Source organism: Macrobrachium rosenbergii, chromosome 12, assembly GCF_040412425.1.
Source record: "Macrobrachium rosenbergii isolate ZJJX-2024 chromosome 12, ASM4041242v1, whole genome shotgun sequence".
NCBI lineage: Eukaryota > Metazoa > Arthropoda > Malacostraca > Decapoda > Palaemonidae > Macrobrachium > Macrobrachium rosenbergii.
Window position 1 is genome coordinate 97,319,056 of NC_089752.1, and position 17,502 is coordinate 97,336,557.

The 17,502-nt window shown below is 40.4% G+C and overlaps 1 protein-coding gene across 2 annotated transcripts in view; it reads right to left on the reverse strand.

Annotated features, from left to right (window-relative positions):
- Dip-C (dipeptidase C) overlaps window positions 1–17,502 on the reverse strand; it is a 444,612-nt gene that overhangs the window by 21,668 nt on the left and 405,442 nt on the right. Inside the window, exons 1-4 of one of the 2 annotated variants that reach the window (XR_010854671.1) lie at window positions 15,568–17,502; window positions 5,679–5,928; window positions 2,597–2,866; window positions 175–369 (exon numbers count right to left, since the gene is read on the reverse strand). The exon at window positions 15,568–17,502 is cut by the window's right edge and continues 655 nt beyond it. Coding sequence is in view for 1 of the 2 variants with exons in the window: in XM_067112480.1 (XP_066968581.1) it covers window positions 175–369; window positions 2,597–2,866; window positions 5,679–5,928 (715 nt within the window). In the remaining variant the exon portion in view is untranslated. The remainder of the gene's footprint in view (window positions 1–174; window positions 370–2,596; window positions 2,867–5,678; window positions 5,929–15,567) is intronic. The other variant, XM_067112480.1, reaches the window with a different exon arrangement.

The window sequence follows — 17,502 nt, forward strand, 5'->3', positions numbered from 1 at the left end:
GAACAGAAACTGTTTAAATGCTTAATGCTGTTAACTAACCAGTAAAAAGAACTGTAGCCATTGCTGGTTTACTATATGTAACATTAGTTGCACCACTGTAAAACAGGACTAACTGCTTACAATGTCTGAAAATAATCACTGTGTACCTTGGAAAATGTCAAGCTTAGTACGTACATGATCAATGAAGTAACATCCAGGTTCTATTGTAAGAACCATATTTTCTTCCAAAAGTCTGGCTGTCCTCAATGAGCGGAAGCCAGCTTCAGTTGGGCGAGCAGGATTCCCTTCTAGGTAGCCACCAACATCATGCACGTCTAATCCCATTAAATGACCCAAACCATGGGGCTGGAACACTGACCCAAGATTAACCTGTTGCAAGAATATTACAAACAATACTGTATTTACATATCAAAACAACTTATACTCTAACTAGATCTTTACAACATTCAAGTTATGCACTCTTCTTGTAATTAATTTTCCATTAAAATCAATAAACATTATAATTCCTCGGATACAATAACTATTACGAAAAGTACATTAATTACTATAAAAAGTTATGTAAGCTTGCATGATCCGCACTGAACATTTACTAAGCATAAAAAATTAAATAATAACAATCTATAACAATAATATTTCCCTCAGGTAAACAACTTTCTCTAAGCTTCTCAAAAAGTTATTAACCAAAAGAAATACCATCAAAAAACATTTGTACCTGGCATCCCAGACTCTCCTATAAGGACTCCTTCAATGTTGGGTGCTCCAAGTTCACATAAAGCAGATGAACCTTCTGACCTATTGACAATAGACTCACAGCCATACAATGCCTACATCATTCATTTAATTTCATCATATAAATGTTATAACTTAATCATCAAAATCAATTTCTATCATGAGAAATTCAAAGAATGATAATGGGTAAAATTTTTTTATATAAGAGAGAGCATACTGTGTATTCATATACATCACAATCCACCACAGGTATTTGCCCTGTACAGTATTGTAAAGCACATCCATGTCTACATCGAGAACCTTAACAGGAAATTAGCAAATTTTTAACAAGTCAACAACTGTAATGCAACCCTTAATAAACATGTTAGTTACGGTAACTGATGTCAGCATATGGCTGTTTCTCGATTCAACTGTTTATGTCAGTACTTGGTGCTGTTTATACCAGTGTCTTGTACATAGTACTAAGTAGTTGTTAATTATAAGAAACAGTAATGGATTCTTAGACAAGTCACAAGGTTGGTAAGCCTGATTTAATGTATGAAGATTCGCATTTAACCTGACAAACTTTTGCTTCAAGGTCTATTTCTTAGTTAAAAGTTAACTAATTAATGGTATCTACCAAAACTGAGACAGGTATATAAAGCAAGCCTAGTGTAATCTAATTAATTACATCTTGCATTATACACGATGTATATGATGAAGTCATGTTTTTGGACAAAATTTTAATGATCGCATGATACATGAAAGTGGATGATACACGAGTATATACGCAAATTATGGTTCTTTTGTATGCTGTATAATTTTGAGTTTCACAGGATGTTTTTGTTGGAATTAACTGTGCTTGTGCATTTATGGTTTATGGAGCAGGTTTCAGTTTCAAAATCCGAAAAAATCCAAAAATACCACAACCCCAAAGTGACCAACAGGGAAAGAAGCATAATAAAGACAAGGAAATTTAGAATAAGAATAAGCTATAAAAGAGAAATCACACACAAAAACAAATGAGATAACATACCGTAAAATAAATAAGACATAACAAATAAGGTATACATATAAGACTTATGTCAGCCTGCTCAACAAAAATGCATTTGTACCACAAAAAAGCATTTGCACCATGTTTGGACTCCCATAAAGTTTGTACATTTTAGCTACCAGATCATTCCACAATTTGGTCAAAGCAGGAATACAACTTTCCCTTGTACTGACTGAATAGCCAAGATGTATTTCATATAACCTCACATTATTTGCCAATTTTTTTAATATTAATGTCTCAGATAATACAAAATACTATATATAGTGTAATGTCCATCATAACTATAGCTATATAGCCTGTGTGTGTGCCAGGTCTTGCTTACAGAGGACCAAAGTTTTTCATTCTCTATGGATAGTGTTTGGAAGCTGTAAGTCACAGAGAAGGCACTCTTCATTATTCATGACAGAAGATGGAGGGAATGGTGAAAAAGTTAATGATACCTTATGAATCATTATTTTATGAAAAGCATGAGCAAAATAAAAAGCTTATAAAACAAGAATATAGGTTATATCTTCAAATAAAACTTCAAATACTATAGTAATGAAAAAACAAAATTAGCCATGACTAGGATTACAAAGCCTCTTGTCACATATATACTAAATGAAAAAGTGAGGTCCATACCTATCACTAAGCTAACATCCATGGGAAAGCATGTAAGGTGGTACCATAGCTATCCAGCCAGCAGATCATTTTTTTTTTTTTTTTTTTAGGATTTTGTCTCAGATTTGTGAACACCATGCATGTGGCTAATGTAAATGATAAGTTTTTTGTAACAAACTCAAAACTATTAATTTAAAATAGAAAATTATTAATCAACATAAAAGCAATACTTACCTTCATCATATCTTCCACATCTCCCTGGAGAATGCCTGCTTCTTTAAGTTTAGTCAGCATTGCACGATATGAAAGGCGATGCATTTCAACCCAAGAAACACCTGGCCGAACAGCAGCCATTACAGCACGTGATGCAGCATATACTGCATTGTAAACAGCTTTCTGATCTTCAGTAAACTTTCCATTAGCTGGGAAAGAGCATGTTATGTCACTTGTGTAACAGTAGTACTCAGCTCCTAAATCAAACAAGCACATATCCCCATCTTCAACCTGTAGAAAGTAAAACAAGCACTGGGTGAATTACATATACTGTGCTGTATTACAAAAAATTTGTTAATTATAAATTACTGGTATGCCAGGGGTCCAGAGAACTATTCAGTGCAGGCAATTGAAATACAGCACACTAACTTATACTGAAGTTCAATATCTTGTAAAATAAGGACTGCAACTTATACTGAAGTTCAATATCTTGTAAAATAAGGACTGCAAACTGAGCAATAACTAGAGACTGAAAACTGAATTATACTGACTGCAATTCAATAAACAGTATATGGACAGTGTACAGACAATCTGAAACTTGACCATTATCTTCACCAAGTTAAAATAAATAATAATGCAAATGACTGAAACTGAAGTTTATAAAACCTAATTAGACAATAAACAATACGACACTACTACAATAATTTTGTTAAACATATTAAGCTTCATGGAGTCATGTGGACTCGTCAGGTATACGTTACCACTTACCGTAAGTATGACACAATCACCAGTACGCTTAGATGATCCCTGCCTTCTTCCTATTCAAGAAGTGTCCTACTGTTCAAGTTTTTTCCCCAAGTCACTTTGGTTACAACCCTTTACTTTGAATCTCTAAACCTTCTCTCCAATCATTATTTCTGTAAGGCAAGATCAACTGAACTACCCTACCATAATCCATCTGGCCATCTTGTTTAAGAACTTGAAATCTTATGTCATTACTTTTGACATTTCTATAGTGCCTAACAAGGTGCTTCCAAAAGCTTATTTTGTTAGAAGTCTCTATCACGATTTCACTTTACTTTTTAGGCTGTTTTCATGTTTCCTTCAGCAGTGCTTTTTTTTTTTTTTGTTTGGTGACTATCTGTCCATTTCCCTATCCCTTTTTTAAATGGTGTTCCTCAGGACACCCTCTCCTTTTTTTTATCAATTAGTGAACCTTCTTCAAATCCCCTTTTGACCTGCTTGCATTCATAAACAGATGATTCTACTAATCATTTATTGTCCTCTTCCACATCAGTCCTCTTCAGAAGTTTGTTCTCAAGTTCACTTATGTTCTTGTAATTCTATTACTGTACTGTTAATATGGATAGCACCTTGGGGTAAGCAACTAATGCAATGCATATGTGTATGAATACACAAGCACACACAAACTGAAAAATATATGTATGCACCATTAATACATTATCATATTCAGTACAATTCAGCAAAGCATTAAATGTCCATAAAAATACTGTACCAGAGAGAGAGAGAGAGAGAGTAGTGCACATATGTACATATACACATGGTGAACATGTGAACATATACACATGCACACCTGCTAATGAGCTAGGCTTACACAACAACTTTAACGAAAACAAAATACCAGTAATTCATATAAATTACTGAAAATTTTATTTTAATACAAACTTTTAAACACTAATTTCTAATATTTAACCTACAACTTTGTGCTTGTTTTCATTTTGTTTGCAAATTTCAGTACTCATAAATTCAATGTCACTGCCTAGTTGTCCATTGGAGCAAATTTAAGTACAGTGGGTCCCCGGTAATTGCAGGGGTTAGGGCCCACAACCACCCGCGTTAAGCAAAAATCCACGATAAGTTGGAATACCCCTCTAAAAATGTTTATAACTGCCTGCATTAATAGTTCAAACACCAAAGACCGCCCCCCCCTAAAAAGAATTATAACTGCCTATTTTAGTATTTCAAACACCAAATATACCTTAAACTATAATCCTAAAACTCTTAATATAATTTCAGTCATCTTACAACACTACCCTTAAAAATATATGGCTTACAACCACGTGTGAAAATTAAACTCTAGTCCCCCCTACATTCAAACACAGCCATTTTCTCTCATACAATATTGAAGCTGTCCCGTTTTCTTTTTTCGGATAGAGGAAACATTTGGAATTCACAAGTAGAGTTAAATACTTTTTAATACTTAAATATTTAAATATCCATTACAAAATATCAATTATAAATGCAATCAACAGTGATAAAATATTCTGTGCATGTACATGTTACAATAATTGCAAATATCGGGACAATCTTTTTTTTTATACATATTACGATGATAATACATCAATATAATACAGTAACAATGGATTCTGTAAGTGAAATAACATTTTATTGATATTTTGCTGCTTTTTCATTAAAGGATATGTACTGTGCAGTATACTGGAGAGAGAGAGAGAGAGAGAGAGAGAGAGAGAGAGAGAGAGAGAGAGAGAGAGAGAGAGAGAGAGAGAGAGAGAGAGAGAGAGAGGTAGGTAGGTTGAACCGAGGTGTTTATGACCATTGGTAAATTGTGATTTTGCAGGATTTTAATTTAGCATTTTATAGATATTTTGCTATTTACATCAATATTAATATTTGAAAATTAGTACATAATTTTTTTATCATAAAAATATATTTGGTCATGAAAATAAAATGAAAATACAGTACAGTAATTAGTGAATATTGCTGTGAAAAAATTTGCGAATGAGTGAATTTTCCGTGATATATTTGCAGATAAATTCCACAGAAAAACCCACAATTAACTGAAGCCGTGATTGCTGATCTGCGATCTAGCAGGGACACACTGTAGCCATAAGTTTTTGTCACTGGGGGACTCTTTGCTTGTCAACAAGTTTGCTTACTGACTGAGTTGATGTCTGTATAGCTTAAATTTCATAATCTAATCAATAATTTATTTCAGTATTTGCAGTAAGAGGGCTTTCACTTTATCTTACCTTCAACAAAGATATTTAAAAATCTTAACAATATTTTGGTGTTGAATAGTGTTAGCTAATAATTTTACAAAGTTTTTTTTTATGGAACCCACCGTCTTTGAATTGGGTGCTCCAGCATGGCCATAATGAAGTATAGCACCATTACATCCTGAACCACAGATGTTTGTATAAGCTTGGTGCCTACAACCCCCATGGTAGTAAGTATGATGTTGGAAGACAGCTTCTAACTGATATTCTTTCATTCCAGGACGAGCTTTTCGCATAATCTCTCGGTGAGCAGCAGCCGATACATTTGCAGCAAATCGCAAGATTTCCAGTTCACCTTTGCTCTTAGTTACACGACTGAAACATAAAACAATGAATTAAGAGTGTTTCAAAATTACATTAAACATGCCAAATCAAGTTTCTGTATTAAGTATCAAGTTTAAACAAAATAAAACTAGTAGAGTATTCAGATGACAGCAGATTTTTAAAAATAGATTTATTAATCTCTAAGTCAGCTTTTCCCTTTATGGACCTAGATAAGAAATAAATTCACTCCATTCTCCTCACACTCTAACAACTGTCATACACCACATTTTTATGTATCATTTACTGCACTGGGTGAATATTAACCACCCTGGAATACCCTCTTCACTGAGTGCTGCTTTCCCCCTAGCAGCAAGATGTGGATTCCTCTCCATTGTTTTTCCACCATTCCCATTACTCCACTTTTCAGAGGCAAGTCTATCACTTTTGTGTTTATGTCCCATCCTTTTTCCTTTCACCCATTCTGTTGCTTTAGGCAGCTGGTGGAGAGAACACTACGTACTGTCTCTTCTTGATTTTTTTTTTTTTTTTACAGCACCTCTTGATGAAAGAGGCAATGTACCTGCAATTCTGCCATAGTCAAGAACTAATGACACTGACCACACTGTTTAAGAAGCCAAGAGAATAGTTAATAGCCTATAAGAGTGCAAAATATGAAACAGACTACACTCTGATGAGAAGAATGAACAACCCAAAGAAGACAAGACAGACTGCTTCACTGAACTGGGTAGAGAACAGTGAAGAGACAATCAAAACAATGAAAGTTGGAAACAAAGAATTTACTGATAAGTTGAGAAGGAGCATGAAGAAGAACTGTTTCTATCATACAATAAAATTTTTACTGGTTTAAACCATTTTGCTCTATTTCTGGAGTTGTGGAAATCCCAGGCACACCAACTTTTATTAGTAAAGACTGAGAAGCTTCCACTGCACATGCTGTCTGCATATGGCACAATATCTCACTTTGTGTAGAAATTGATAAAAAGCCATAGTGGTGGGAAGGGAAGAGGCATCTCACTCAATGCTGATGGGTTTGTAAGCAAAAATGGGTTTGTGTAATAACAATTTCTGTCATTACAACTTCATTATTCATACATATGAATAACTTGCGAGGTTCTTAAAAACTACAGCCAAATCCCAGCTGGGGGGCTTCACTGATGCCCTTTGGACAGAGTATCCAAAATGTCTACATAATTAAACTGAAATGTCTCAATTGGCAATCAAATTTAATTCACAATGGATGAAGACTTGAGAAGAGAGCTGTCACTACCTTCAACAGCAAAAAATGATAATATCGTCCTCAGGCAAAGAAAGATAGTGTCTGCAATCTAAGGAATAGAGACAAATGCATTAACACTGTAAACCTTAGGTTTCCCAAACACACCTGGCCTACCTTACCTGGTAGAGGTTACTCACTAAAGTCCAAAGGCAGCAATAGCAGCTGTCATTACTTCTAAAAACAACTTCTGCATCACCGATAAATAACTTTCATACATTAAGATGAAGGGATTCCAGGCAATCATGGAAACTGTGGAAGTGGAGGGCTTCAAAAGAGTTTTCCAGAGTGGAAGAAACCTGGGTTTGTCTACCACAAGGTCCAAAAGGTCAAAGAGCCACTCTTGCTTATGCCATAATGAAGCCATAAAGATCATATTTGCATTAACTGATGCTCTCAACTTCATCAGGACAAGCCTGAAAGGACAGCAAGTACAACTCCATTCTTCTGTGCATCTTCCAGACCAAGAGGCAGGTGGAGAGGGATATGGGGAAGATTTGGGAGGATCAAAAACAGAGCCTTAACAGAATATGGATTCAACAAAATATCTGAATCACAAACTGAATTACAAACTGAAACTTGTCCACATGCCTTTTGCTCTTTCCCTGGCTTTTGTAATCACTGTCCACATAAACAAAAGAAACCACTGACACCCTGCATACTGTAGTTCACCATAATTATTATCATTACAGATTGTCTATGCCAGATTTTACCCTTATGGGATTTGATGGATGGTATATAAAAACATAAAGCAGGAGGAAATCTTTATATCAAACTCATGACTTTACTATCTATAACAGAATGGAATATAGTAAAATAAAAGCTCAACATTCAATACAGCACAGTACTGTATAGTGTAACACTTTATACAGTGCACCAATTTTGACCTAAGATTTTTCACTGCAGATGTATGTAACATCCAGTTTTTTCTTTAAACTTCTTTCACAAATATTTAAAAAAAAGTATGGTATATAATGTACTGCACTTGATTTATTAAACTTCTTCCTTGTCTTAAGCTTCTCTTTGGTTAACAAGTCTTCTGTCAACTCACCAGTTCCGCTTTTATGTCAAGCCATGATTGATACCCTCTCTGCTACCTTTTTCCACATCAGAGCAATTACTCCTCATTCAATCTTTTGATTTATTTAGTGGTTTAATAGGACCTTTAGCATCTCTCCCTCAAGTAATCATGCAAATACAATTCAGCAGGTCATAACCCTCTACACCACTTGTCAACTTATGATATTAAACAATATGACATTTTTATAATAAAGTAGTTTTATATATACTTACCAAGTAATTACATGGCTATTAGTTTCATTTATTCGCAGCAGCTTAAATTCAAATTTCGCAGTAGTAACACCAATGTTCTGTGAGGTGACTAGTCTCGCCACCTAAAGAGATAGTTAGGAACGTCTTAGCAGAGAACCCTCAGCCTGTTTATGCGTATATTCCATCAGAGGGGAGGAGGGAGGGCTCCGATCATGCAGTTACTTGGTAAGTATATATAAAACTTTATTTTATTATAAAAATGTCATTTTTATGTGAGTAACTTACCAAGTAATTACATAGCTGAATCCCGCACTGACAGGAGGTGGGATACATGGACATACTCTACTCTAGAACATTAAGTCATGTAATGAATTAGAAATAGAAAGTTGCTAGCATTGAAAACAATGCTTGTCATTCCTTGTTAGTTAAGAGAGCCTGCAGTATAAACTGCCTCTGGTTGGTACTCAACTTAACCTGTAGTGGCCCGGCGGTAAAGCTGATGGTCGCCTCTACTAAAGAGGGAGCTTTGTAGCGGAGGAGTACTCCAATCGCTACCAAAACATCAGTGGAAGTTATGCAGTCAAGGAGTTATCCGATGGCTAGCAGAACTTTAAAGGTGCCCTTGCCCTGGGCACAGTACCATAATAAAAACAACCAGATTATTTCGTCACCTACACTGATGTAAGACCAAAACCCATCCACCAAAAGTGCCGGGTGCTCCCGGTACACTGAACACCCCCCAGCTCCCCAAAATTTGACACTTCACTACAAGGTGAATAGGCAGCAGGAGGAAATCCAAGGCTTCCTTCTGTGATACCATGCCAGTAACTAAAAATCGCTAGGTACTGCCAAAATTTTAAAACACTGTTTAAACTCTAGCAGGTCAGGATACCAAACAGCCTGAGCCACTTGGGTGCCACCAGAATCATTCTGAGATTCGGAGTAATCATCACTTGGTTGATCACTCTGTGAATCAGACAGAACGGAGGAAAGGCGTAGACGTCAAGACTGTCCCACAGATGTTGGAACAAGTCCTCCGCAGCGGCCCATGGGTCTGGCACGACTGAGCAGAAGACCTGAAGTTTTCTGTTGTGCTGGGTGGCGAACAGATCGATGATGGGACGCCCCTACAGGCTGAACAAACTTTCCGCAACTTCTGGGTGAAGGGACCAATACTCCTTCAGTCTTCACTGTAGAGACCGAAGGTGAAGATGCCCATGAGGGCCCAGCTTCTCCAACGATGACAGGTGACCAATGACGACTTGCCACTGCCGAGACCTTCACTGCTACCGTATCTATCAGCATGCCCAGGTACTTTATCCTCTGCTTGGGGCTGAGATCCAACTTCTCGAGATTTACTATGATCCCAAGATTGCCGCAAAACTTGAGGAGCCGATCCCTGTCCTGTAGCAACTGCGAGCGGGAACTCACCAGGACCAGCCAGTCGTTGAGATACCTCAGTAGATGTATCCTGTGCGAATGGGCCCTAGATGACACCAGAGAAAACACCAGATGAATGGGTATTTGAAAATACTCATCCTTCAAGTCCACCGTAAGCATGAAATTGTTCTACCTGATGGAGGCGAGCACAGATCGCGCCATCTCCATTGTGAATCGAGTCTAGTGAACAAAATGGTTCAGGGGAAAGAGGTCTATGACTGGTCTCCAACGGTCCGTGGCTTTCTCTACAAGAAAGATTCGGCTGTAAAAGCCTGGGGACCAATATGACACGACTTCTACAGCACCTTTGCTCAGCATGGGTTGCACTTCTCGCACTAGCGTGATGTCCTTCGGAGATCCAAGAACGTAGGAGATATCCCTCCTAAAGGATCCACTAACCAGGTCTCAGCTCCGTATCGCTGCCATGTTGCCCAATGGCTCGATAGGCAACACACCCCCTACCTTCGGCAGCAGTTGGGGGGAACACCACCCCCAGCATTTCCCCTTCTTCTTCTTCCTGGCCCCTTTACCAGACTGGAAAGCTGGCTGAAAGGGGAGCGAAAGCCCACCCTTTCCGGAGGAAGAAGAAGTCTGGGTGCTCCCGCAGGATCCCTTCGAAGACTGGGACTTCTTTGGGGCTGAGGAAGTGCTAGCCTGGCCCGAAGGCTGGGCTGCAGTGGGACGCGAAGACCTGGAGGTCTTAGCCACTGCCTGGTGGACAAGGTGGTTGCTGTCATCGGCCCGATGCTTGTCCACCGCAGCATCTACCCACTCTCTAGGGAAGAGAGAGGCAGAACCCAGCAACAGTCCATTCTGCAGGGTCACTGCATCTCTCCTCTTAAGAACCAGGTTGGCCCACAGGTTTGCCGTCTGGCGGGCGAGGTAGGACTGGCTCTACCTCCAGACTGGCACAGTCCCCTGAAAGTGGAGTCCTCCCTGGGAACGATAGCGCCTGAGGAGGCAGCCACTTTGGCTGGAAAGCGGGCATGGCGGTGGCTTCCAGGGTTGCTGCCTCTTGCTGTGAAAGAGGAATACCCTCTGCAGTAAGTTGCTGCAACGAGAGACCTGGGCCTAGACAAACCAGGTCCGGGTCAACCTCCTTAGGCGGCAATGCCCCTTCCGAGGGCGTGTAGAATTGCTTCTGTCGAGGCAGAGGAGGGTGAAGCAGCTTGTACGAGTGGTTCGAATGAAGCAAATTGTCTTGCTCAGACACAAGACCGTTCACTTGGTTGAGAACCCCCTTGGCAAGCGTGGACCACGGCAGCCCCATCAAAACCTTGGATTCCTTTTTCGGACCCCAGAAGGATTTGAGGCGCGAAGGACGATCCACAGACAAAGCTGCGGTCCCTTCCCCCATGTCACTGTGCTGACGAATCAGTGCAATTACCTCTACAAAGGTCCTCTGTATCTCGGGGGTGTCTGCGTCCTGGGGAAGAGAACCCTCGAGTCCTTCCAGGGTGCGGTCCTCCCAATCTACTCTTTCCGCAGGAGGGAGAACCTCGGCACACCCCTGGAATCCTTCCTGCACCACGCGGGCATATGATCTGGTCGATCTGAGAACCAAGCTAGGAAAGTAAGCTCCCACAGTTGTACTGTGGGGAGACGACTCAACGGAGTTCCTCCTATCAGACTTGCACCTCCTAGGGGGAGCCCAGGAAGTTTAGGGGACAGGCGAGGAGGATTGGTCACCCCGCCGGTCTTGCTGGCAGAACCAGCAGGAGCAGTGGGCTGAGAGAGGTCACCAACCCGCGGTGACGATGGCAACTTGGGTCAAGGAGAACACTTTTGCCTCGGCAAAGTGTTGTCCTGAGGGGAGCGGAGCAGTTCACGCGAGTCAAGCAGGGTGCTCAGCTCCGTCAAGCCAGGCTGGCCACGCAAACGTGGCTGGCGACTGGGCGGAGTTGAACGCATGGGTGGCTGGCGAGAACTTGCGTGTCCTCTAGACGGGCCCCAGACTTCTTCGAGGCCGAAACCTTGCGAGAAGACTGAGCAGGGGACTTCTTCTGCATTGTAACGGGGATGCTGTGGGGCGCTGTTGCCTAGATCCTACAGGTTCTTTTGGTCACTGCACCCTTGTCACTTTTTCAGCATGCTGGGCACCAGCTTGAAAAGCCCAAATATTCTGGGTTGATTCAAGATTAAGCTGGTCCAAGAGTCTTCTAGAATATTTTTGAGTAAGCTCACAAACAAGGTTTGTTCGGTCTTGGTGGAGAGAATTGTGTTAATCTCAGGTAAAATGTAGTTTGCTATTGTGGTAGTTATGCCATGAATATCAAAGTGGAAAAGAAATCTATTTTCTCTAAAAAAAAACTTATTTTAATATAGGGGCAGATTATTATGCCAGTGAAATCCTTCTGTAAAAAGAAAGTTCTTTATTATACAAAAAACAAAACTTAGTGAGCATTTATCTAGAACATTTGATATACTCAATCAAAATAGATAATGGGGTACAAAACATAACAATGAGAATTAAGTCAATCACTGCTACAATCTTCACTAAAATGTCTATTCACAAGCATCTCATTGTAACACACATTTCTAAAGTTTGTCTAAAGGTTCATTCACTTTATTATTGAACAATGTTTCGGGCACCATTAATCTGTTCTCATATGTTCTAAGTTTAAAGATATTTGGTCACTCTTGGGAAGCCCTCAGTCAAGCAATTAATTAGGAAAATCACTTACGAAACTCAATATTAAGAAGCTTACCTGAATGGCAAGCTTCTACATCTGTGGGGAGGAAACAAATAACAGTTTGTAGTGGGAGGAAATAGTAACACATTAGCAACAAAAATAAAAAATCCTACAAAAAATAAAAATTCCTGAAAATTCTTTACAAGAATTTGTGAGTCACTACAGCATGTCGCCAGACTGGGGTACCTGGGTCTCCTTAGAGACGCGGGTACTTGGCACAGCTTGAGAAAGAGTGTCCGACACAGTGCCAGCCTTAGAAGCAGACTTCTTCGGCACGGCAACGGGAGCGCAAACCGCGGTCTGCACCCCATTGGCTCCTGAGATGACTGACCCGGGGGTTAACGAATCGGTTCCCTGGCCCGCAGACTGGGAAGAGCCGACGAGAGATCCCACTGCCTTCCCTGTGGAAGGAGGCAGTCCCCTAGAAGTCTCAGGGCGAGACTTCTAAGGAGGGGAGAGACAGCCTTCTTCTTCTTCTTCTTCGGCTGGCGAGCCTCAGAAGAAGAAGAAGAGGTAGCAGACGACGAGGACGACAAAGACGAAGAAGAAGACGATGAGAACGACAAAGATGAAGACAAAGATGACGACACCTTCCTAGACCTCTTCTTTGACTTCTTCTTCGTCATCTTCTTCAGGATGGCAGTCAGGTCCCCATCTAGGAAGGAGCAGCAGAAGACGCAGGAGCAACCTAGGCAGCAGAGACGTCAGCAATCAGGCCAGCAACAACCAGGGCAGGCGGAGCAGCGCGGGAGCCAGGTAAGCCAGGTGCTGGGACATGGGTAGAGGGCAAGGGTTGAGCAGGAGTCAGGCCAGGCCGAGAGTCAGGAAAGCCAGGAGCCATGAATGGAATCAGGAATGAGCACAGGTTGGCAACAGCAGGAGCAGGCACTGTGATGTAAGGCACCGACGATGTAACCATACTGAAGGGGCCAGGCAGGGATAACGGGGCCAGGAAGACAGGTGGCAGCGGCACACCATGGAGAGAGGCAGGTGCGGCTGATACCTGGGTACCCAGGTGTGAGGCGACAGTCATAGGTAGCTTGGCGAATGACGTCATGGTGACTTGACGTGGTGGAAGTGGCTGCAGCATGGGTGGTCACCGGAGCGCCGGACAGATGGGAAATCAGGCCCTCTCGCGACGGAACGCCTGATAGACCGAGGTGAAGCCAGATACAGGTGAGGTCTGCACCCTGCCCACTGAGAGAAGTCTCACCGCCAAACAAACCTGAAGGCAAAGTTGGGTCAAAAGAGGAAGCCTCTGCTCGCTCTGAGGGAAAAAATTCCCCCCTGGAGCGAGGAGAAGCCCCCGAGAGGATGTCCTGATCGTCCACTCCCCTGCGGCCTTCCACACCCAACAAAGCGAGTGAAGAAGATGACAGGGAGTCCTCACCCAAAGGAGAGGCAGCAAGAAGGGGAAGCTTGCCGGGAGGGAGAAATGATCCTGACAGGTTAGCCAACAAGGGAGTCATTGGGGCATATAACCCTCAGATGACGCCTTGATGGGCTTCCTTTGGTACTGTCTCCTCCCCTCAAACTTCACCCATTGCTTGGCAGACCAGGAACAACACTCCGAAGAAGGTGAATTACGTCCCCTGCAAGTGGTGCAAAGGGTGTGTGGGTCCATATCAACATGTGAGCAGAAGCTATTGCACTTCTTCCCCCCTACCCCAGGGCATACGTGCTGGGGGAAGGAGGGCTTACGAGGCTTATCAACATTCATGGCAAAAAACAGGAAAGATCCCACTGGGAAAACAGCTCAACAGCAGTTAGGGCAGTGAGCAAGAAACACGTCTGCAGTGCACAACGGCCGAAAGCAAACTGGAATGTCTACATCTGGGCAGGCAGTACTCCTGCCTCCCGGACAGTAGTTAACTGCCTAACCACCTTGTTCGAAAGTTCAATGGCAGTTTCTAACTTTGCTGAAAGTAATTCCTAATGTAAAGGACCGATGATTTGTGTATCATTAGAACAATGCAATTTTCCTGTAAAAGCAAAAAATTGATATACTAGACTTCATTTAGTAACAACAAAACAAGGAAAAAACTCATTCTGAAAGCTTTCGTCTGAAGCTACTCGACTTTTAGCTTGAACACCGAAATCCGGTTAAATAACTGGCAAAAAAAGAAAAGCTGCTGCTGACACCTGATGTTAACACCAGACGTCGCAGAAACAGACTGAAAGTTCTCTGCTAAGTCATTCCTAACTATCTTGTGAGGGGGCGAGACTAGTCAACTACACAGAACATCGGTGCCACTACCACGAAATTTGAATTTAAGCTGCTGCGAATAAATGCAACTAATAGCCATGTAATTACTTGGTAAGTTACTTACATAAAACTTGACTATTATAACACCAGAAATGAGACCACACTAAGGGTACACCTGAGACTATGTAGTCCTTTTGGATGGGAACAGGACAACTTTTGGGTCATACATAAGAACAGTTCAATACAATTAAGTAAAAACCAAACTGGAATCAAACATATTGCTTTTTCTTTTCCTATGATTATGTTCTCTAATTCTAAATTACTTTAATTTTTCTTTATTTGTAAATCTGCAAGTTCAACCTATCCTAAGTCAAACTTCGAACAGGTTGATTTTCCACTAATAACTATGATTATTATGTAGTTTAATGAGGTTACTGAATCACAATGTCAGACTCCAATAAAGGCTTGCCCAAATGGATTTGTTCCGAAATGAGAAATGAAAATGGAACAAAGTTAAAGAAGTTGCAGCTTAATGATAAGAGATCAAAAGAAACAGATTAAAATAGTGATAAGTAATACACTGGAGCTGAAGGTTTGCTTCAAAGAACCTTTCTTATGTTCTCCATTATACCATGCAAAGCACTATGCAAGAGCAATCCCCTACTTCAGTCTCTTACTAATAAATTCATTATAAAAGTAAAAAACTGAGGCTATATAAGCTATGTTTGCACTTGCATTACCATACACAGTACTTGCTATATGAACAATGAACACTATAAACCTACCTCTTGTTTGATAAAATGTTCCTGCTTTCTTGGCATCTCTAAGAAAGTGTAAATCACATTACAGGTGTCCACTTCACTTGGCAGCACCATTTTATTATGAACAATAGAATATATTTTTCAATGGCCCAAACAGTACATGACTAGCATAAAAAAGCATAAAACAACTTATCTATTAGTCAACATAAGGATACTACAAATAACAGTTGTACATCGTTTGTCAGTGTTCTGAGGAATGCTCTACAAAATAGTGGCTTCTTTCATGGCTCTTTCAAGGTAAGATTTTAAAGAGTCCGGATACATGCGATACTGACAAACTTTTTCAAAGTTTATGTTAACTACTTTAAATCCTGCCAATGCTAAATGCCGGCAACGCATAGCTTGAGGTCCAACAAGTACGTCTTCGTTAATTACATAATGCTCAGGAAGGTTCACAATGAGAGCATACTTATTTTTACTCCATTTAAATGATGGTAAAGTTAACTTTCCTGCCATATCTACAACACAGTCAATAACATATAGCTCTGTGCCTGGGAAATTCGGCAAAATTGCAGAAGGGACTATCCGTTCTTCAGCTCCAACAATTTCAATGAGAGCAGGCTGAATCATATTGACACATCTCATAACCCTTGCATCTCGCCAGAAACTCTTTGCAGATATGTCTTTTGGTAGCATGGGTCCACTATAATTTGGAGCTTCTAAAGTAAGAGCCTGGTCAAGAACTTTGAGTTTTGTACGAGTAAGCCTCATGTCTGATGCATCTAAAGTGTGAATCCTGTCGAAAAAGTAAGGATTAAAAACTTTTTTCACAAAATTCAATGGGTACCTCTTTAAATAAACACAGGATAGAAGCAGGTCAACCATGACATTGGGAGGAAACTGAACAAATTTTTCATCCACATATGACTCAAAGGTGAGGAAAAAAGATGATGCATTAGGTGGTTCATAGTTGAGCAGTCCATATGCTCTACCAATACTGTTTATATGGGGTACTGTCAGAGTGGAGGCCTTTTTTATAAAAAATTCCCCTGCACTATCCAATACTTCTGGTGATCTTATACGCATTTTAACACAGTAGTCCATGATAACAGACACTAAATCTGGGTCATTATTTTTCCCTTTTCTAGCCTTCATGAATCTGGAGAGTGCCTTTTGAATGCTAATATCAGTATAACTCAAACTCATTACAGAATACACAATCCAGCGCAGATTACCCTCTTTGAGTGCATGTATATTTAGGTCTGTCCACTTCGAGATCATGGGTAACATTCTGCTGTTTGTCATACGTAACTGGACTAATATGTGAAGAATCTTAATAATATCTTCACACTTACACTTGTACCAACAATTTGACATGCTTTTTTCCACTGCATTATACAGATGCTTGCGACTTTGTTTTACCAGAGGCAGAATACTCATTACTTCATAAATTTCCTTCTCATGAATGTCGTTGGTTTTATCAGTTATGCCAACCCAAACTTTCTCAACATATCTTGATCCAATAGGTCCCAAGTTGTAAAAAGCTTTTGCTGCATCACAAACTTGCGTGACAGATAATTTTCCCTCTGTAATTAGAACAATACAATGGGTACATAACGATTCCAAATACTTAAGTTTATCCCCTTGGAAATTATCTCGTCCCATTACTTGAAGAGCATTGACAATATACTTAGGTTCTGCAGCACAGCATATAACTTCTATCAATCTCTTCATGACAGCACCACGAGTAAATGTGAATGAGGCTTCTTCTGGATATTGGTTGAGGCCTCGGTTCCTAAACTCTACATTATTTTCTAGTTCAAACAACTGCTTGATGATGGCCAATGCAACTTTTGGGGTTACATCTTCTTCAGGACACACTTCTAACAAGTTAAATATCTCGGTTACTCTTCTACACCTCATGAAACCCAAGATGATTTCCTGTTCCTCCTCAAAGTT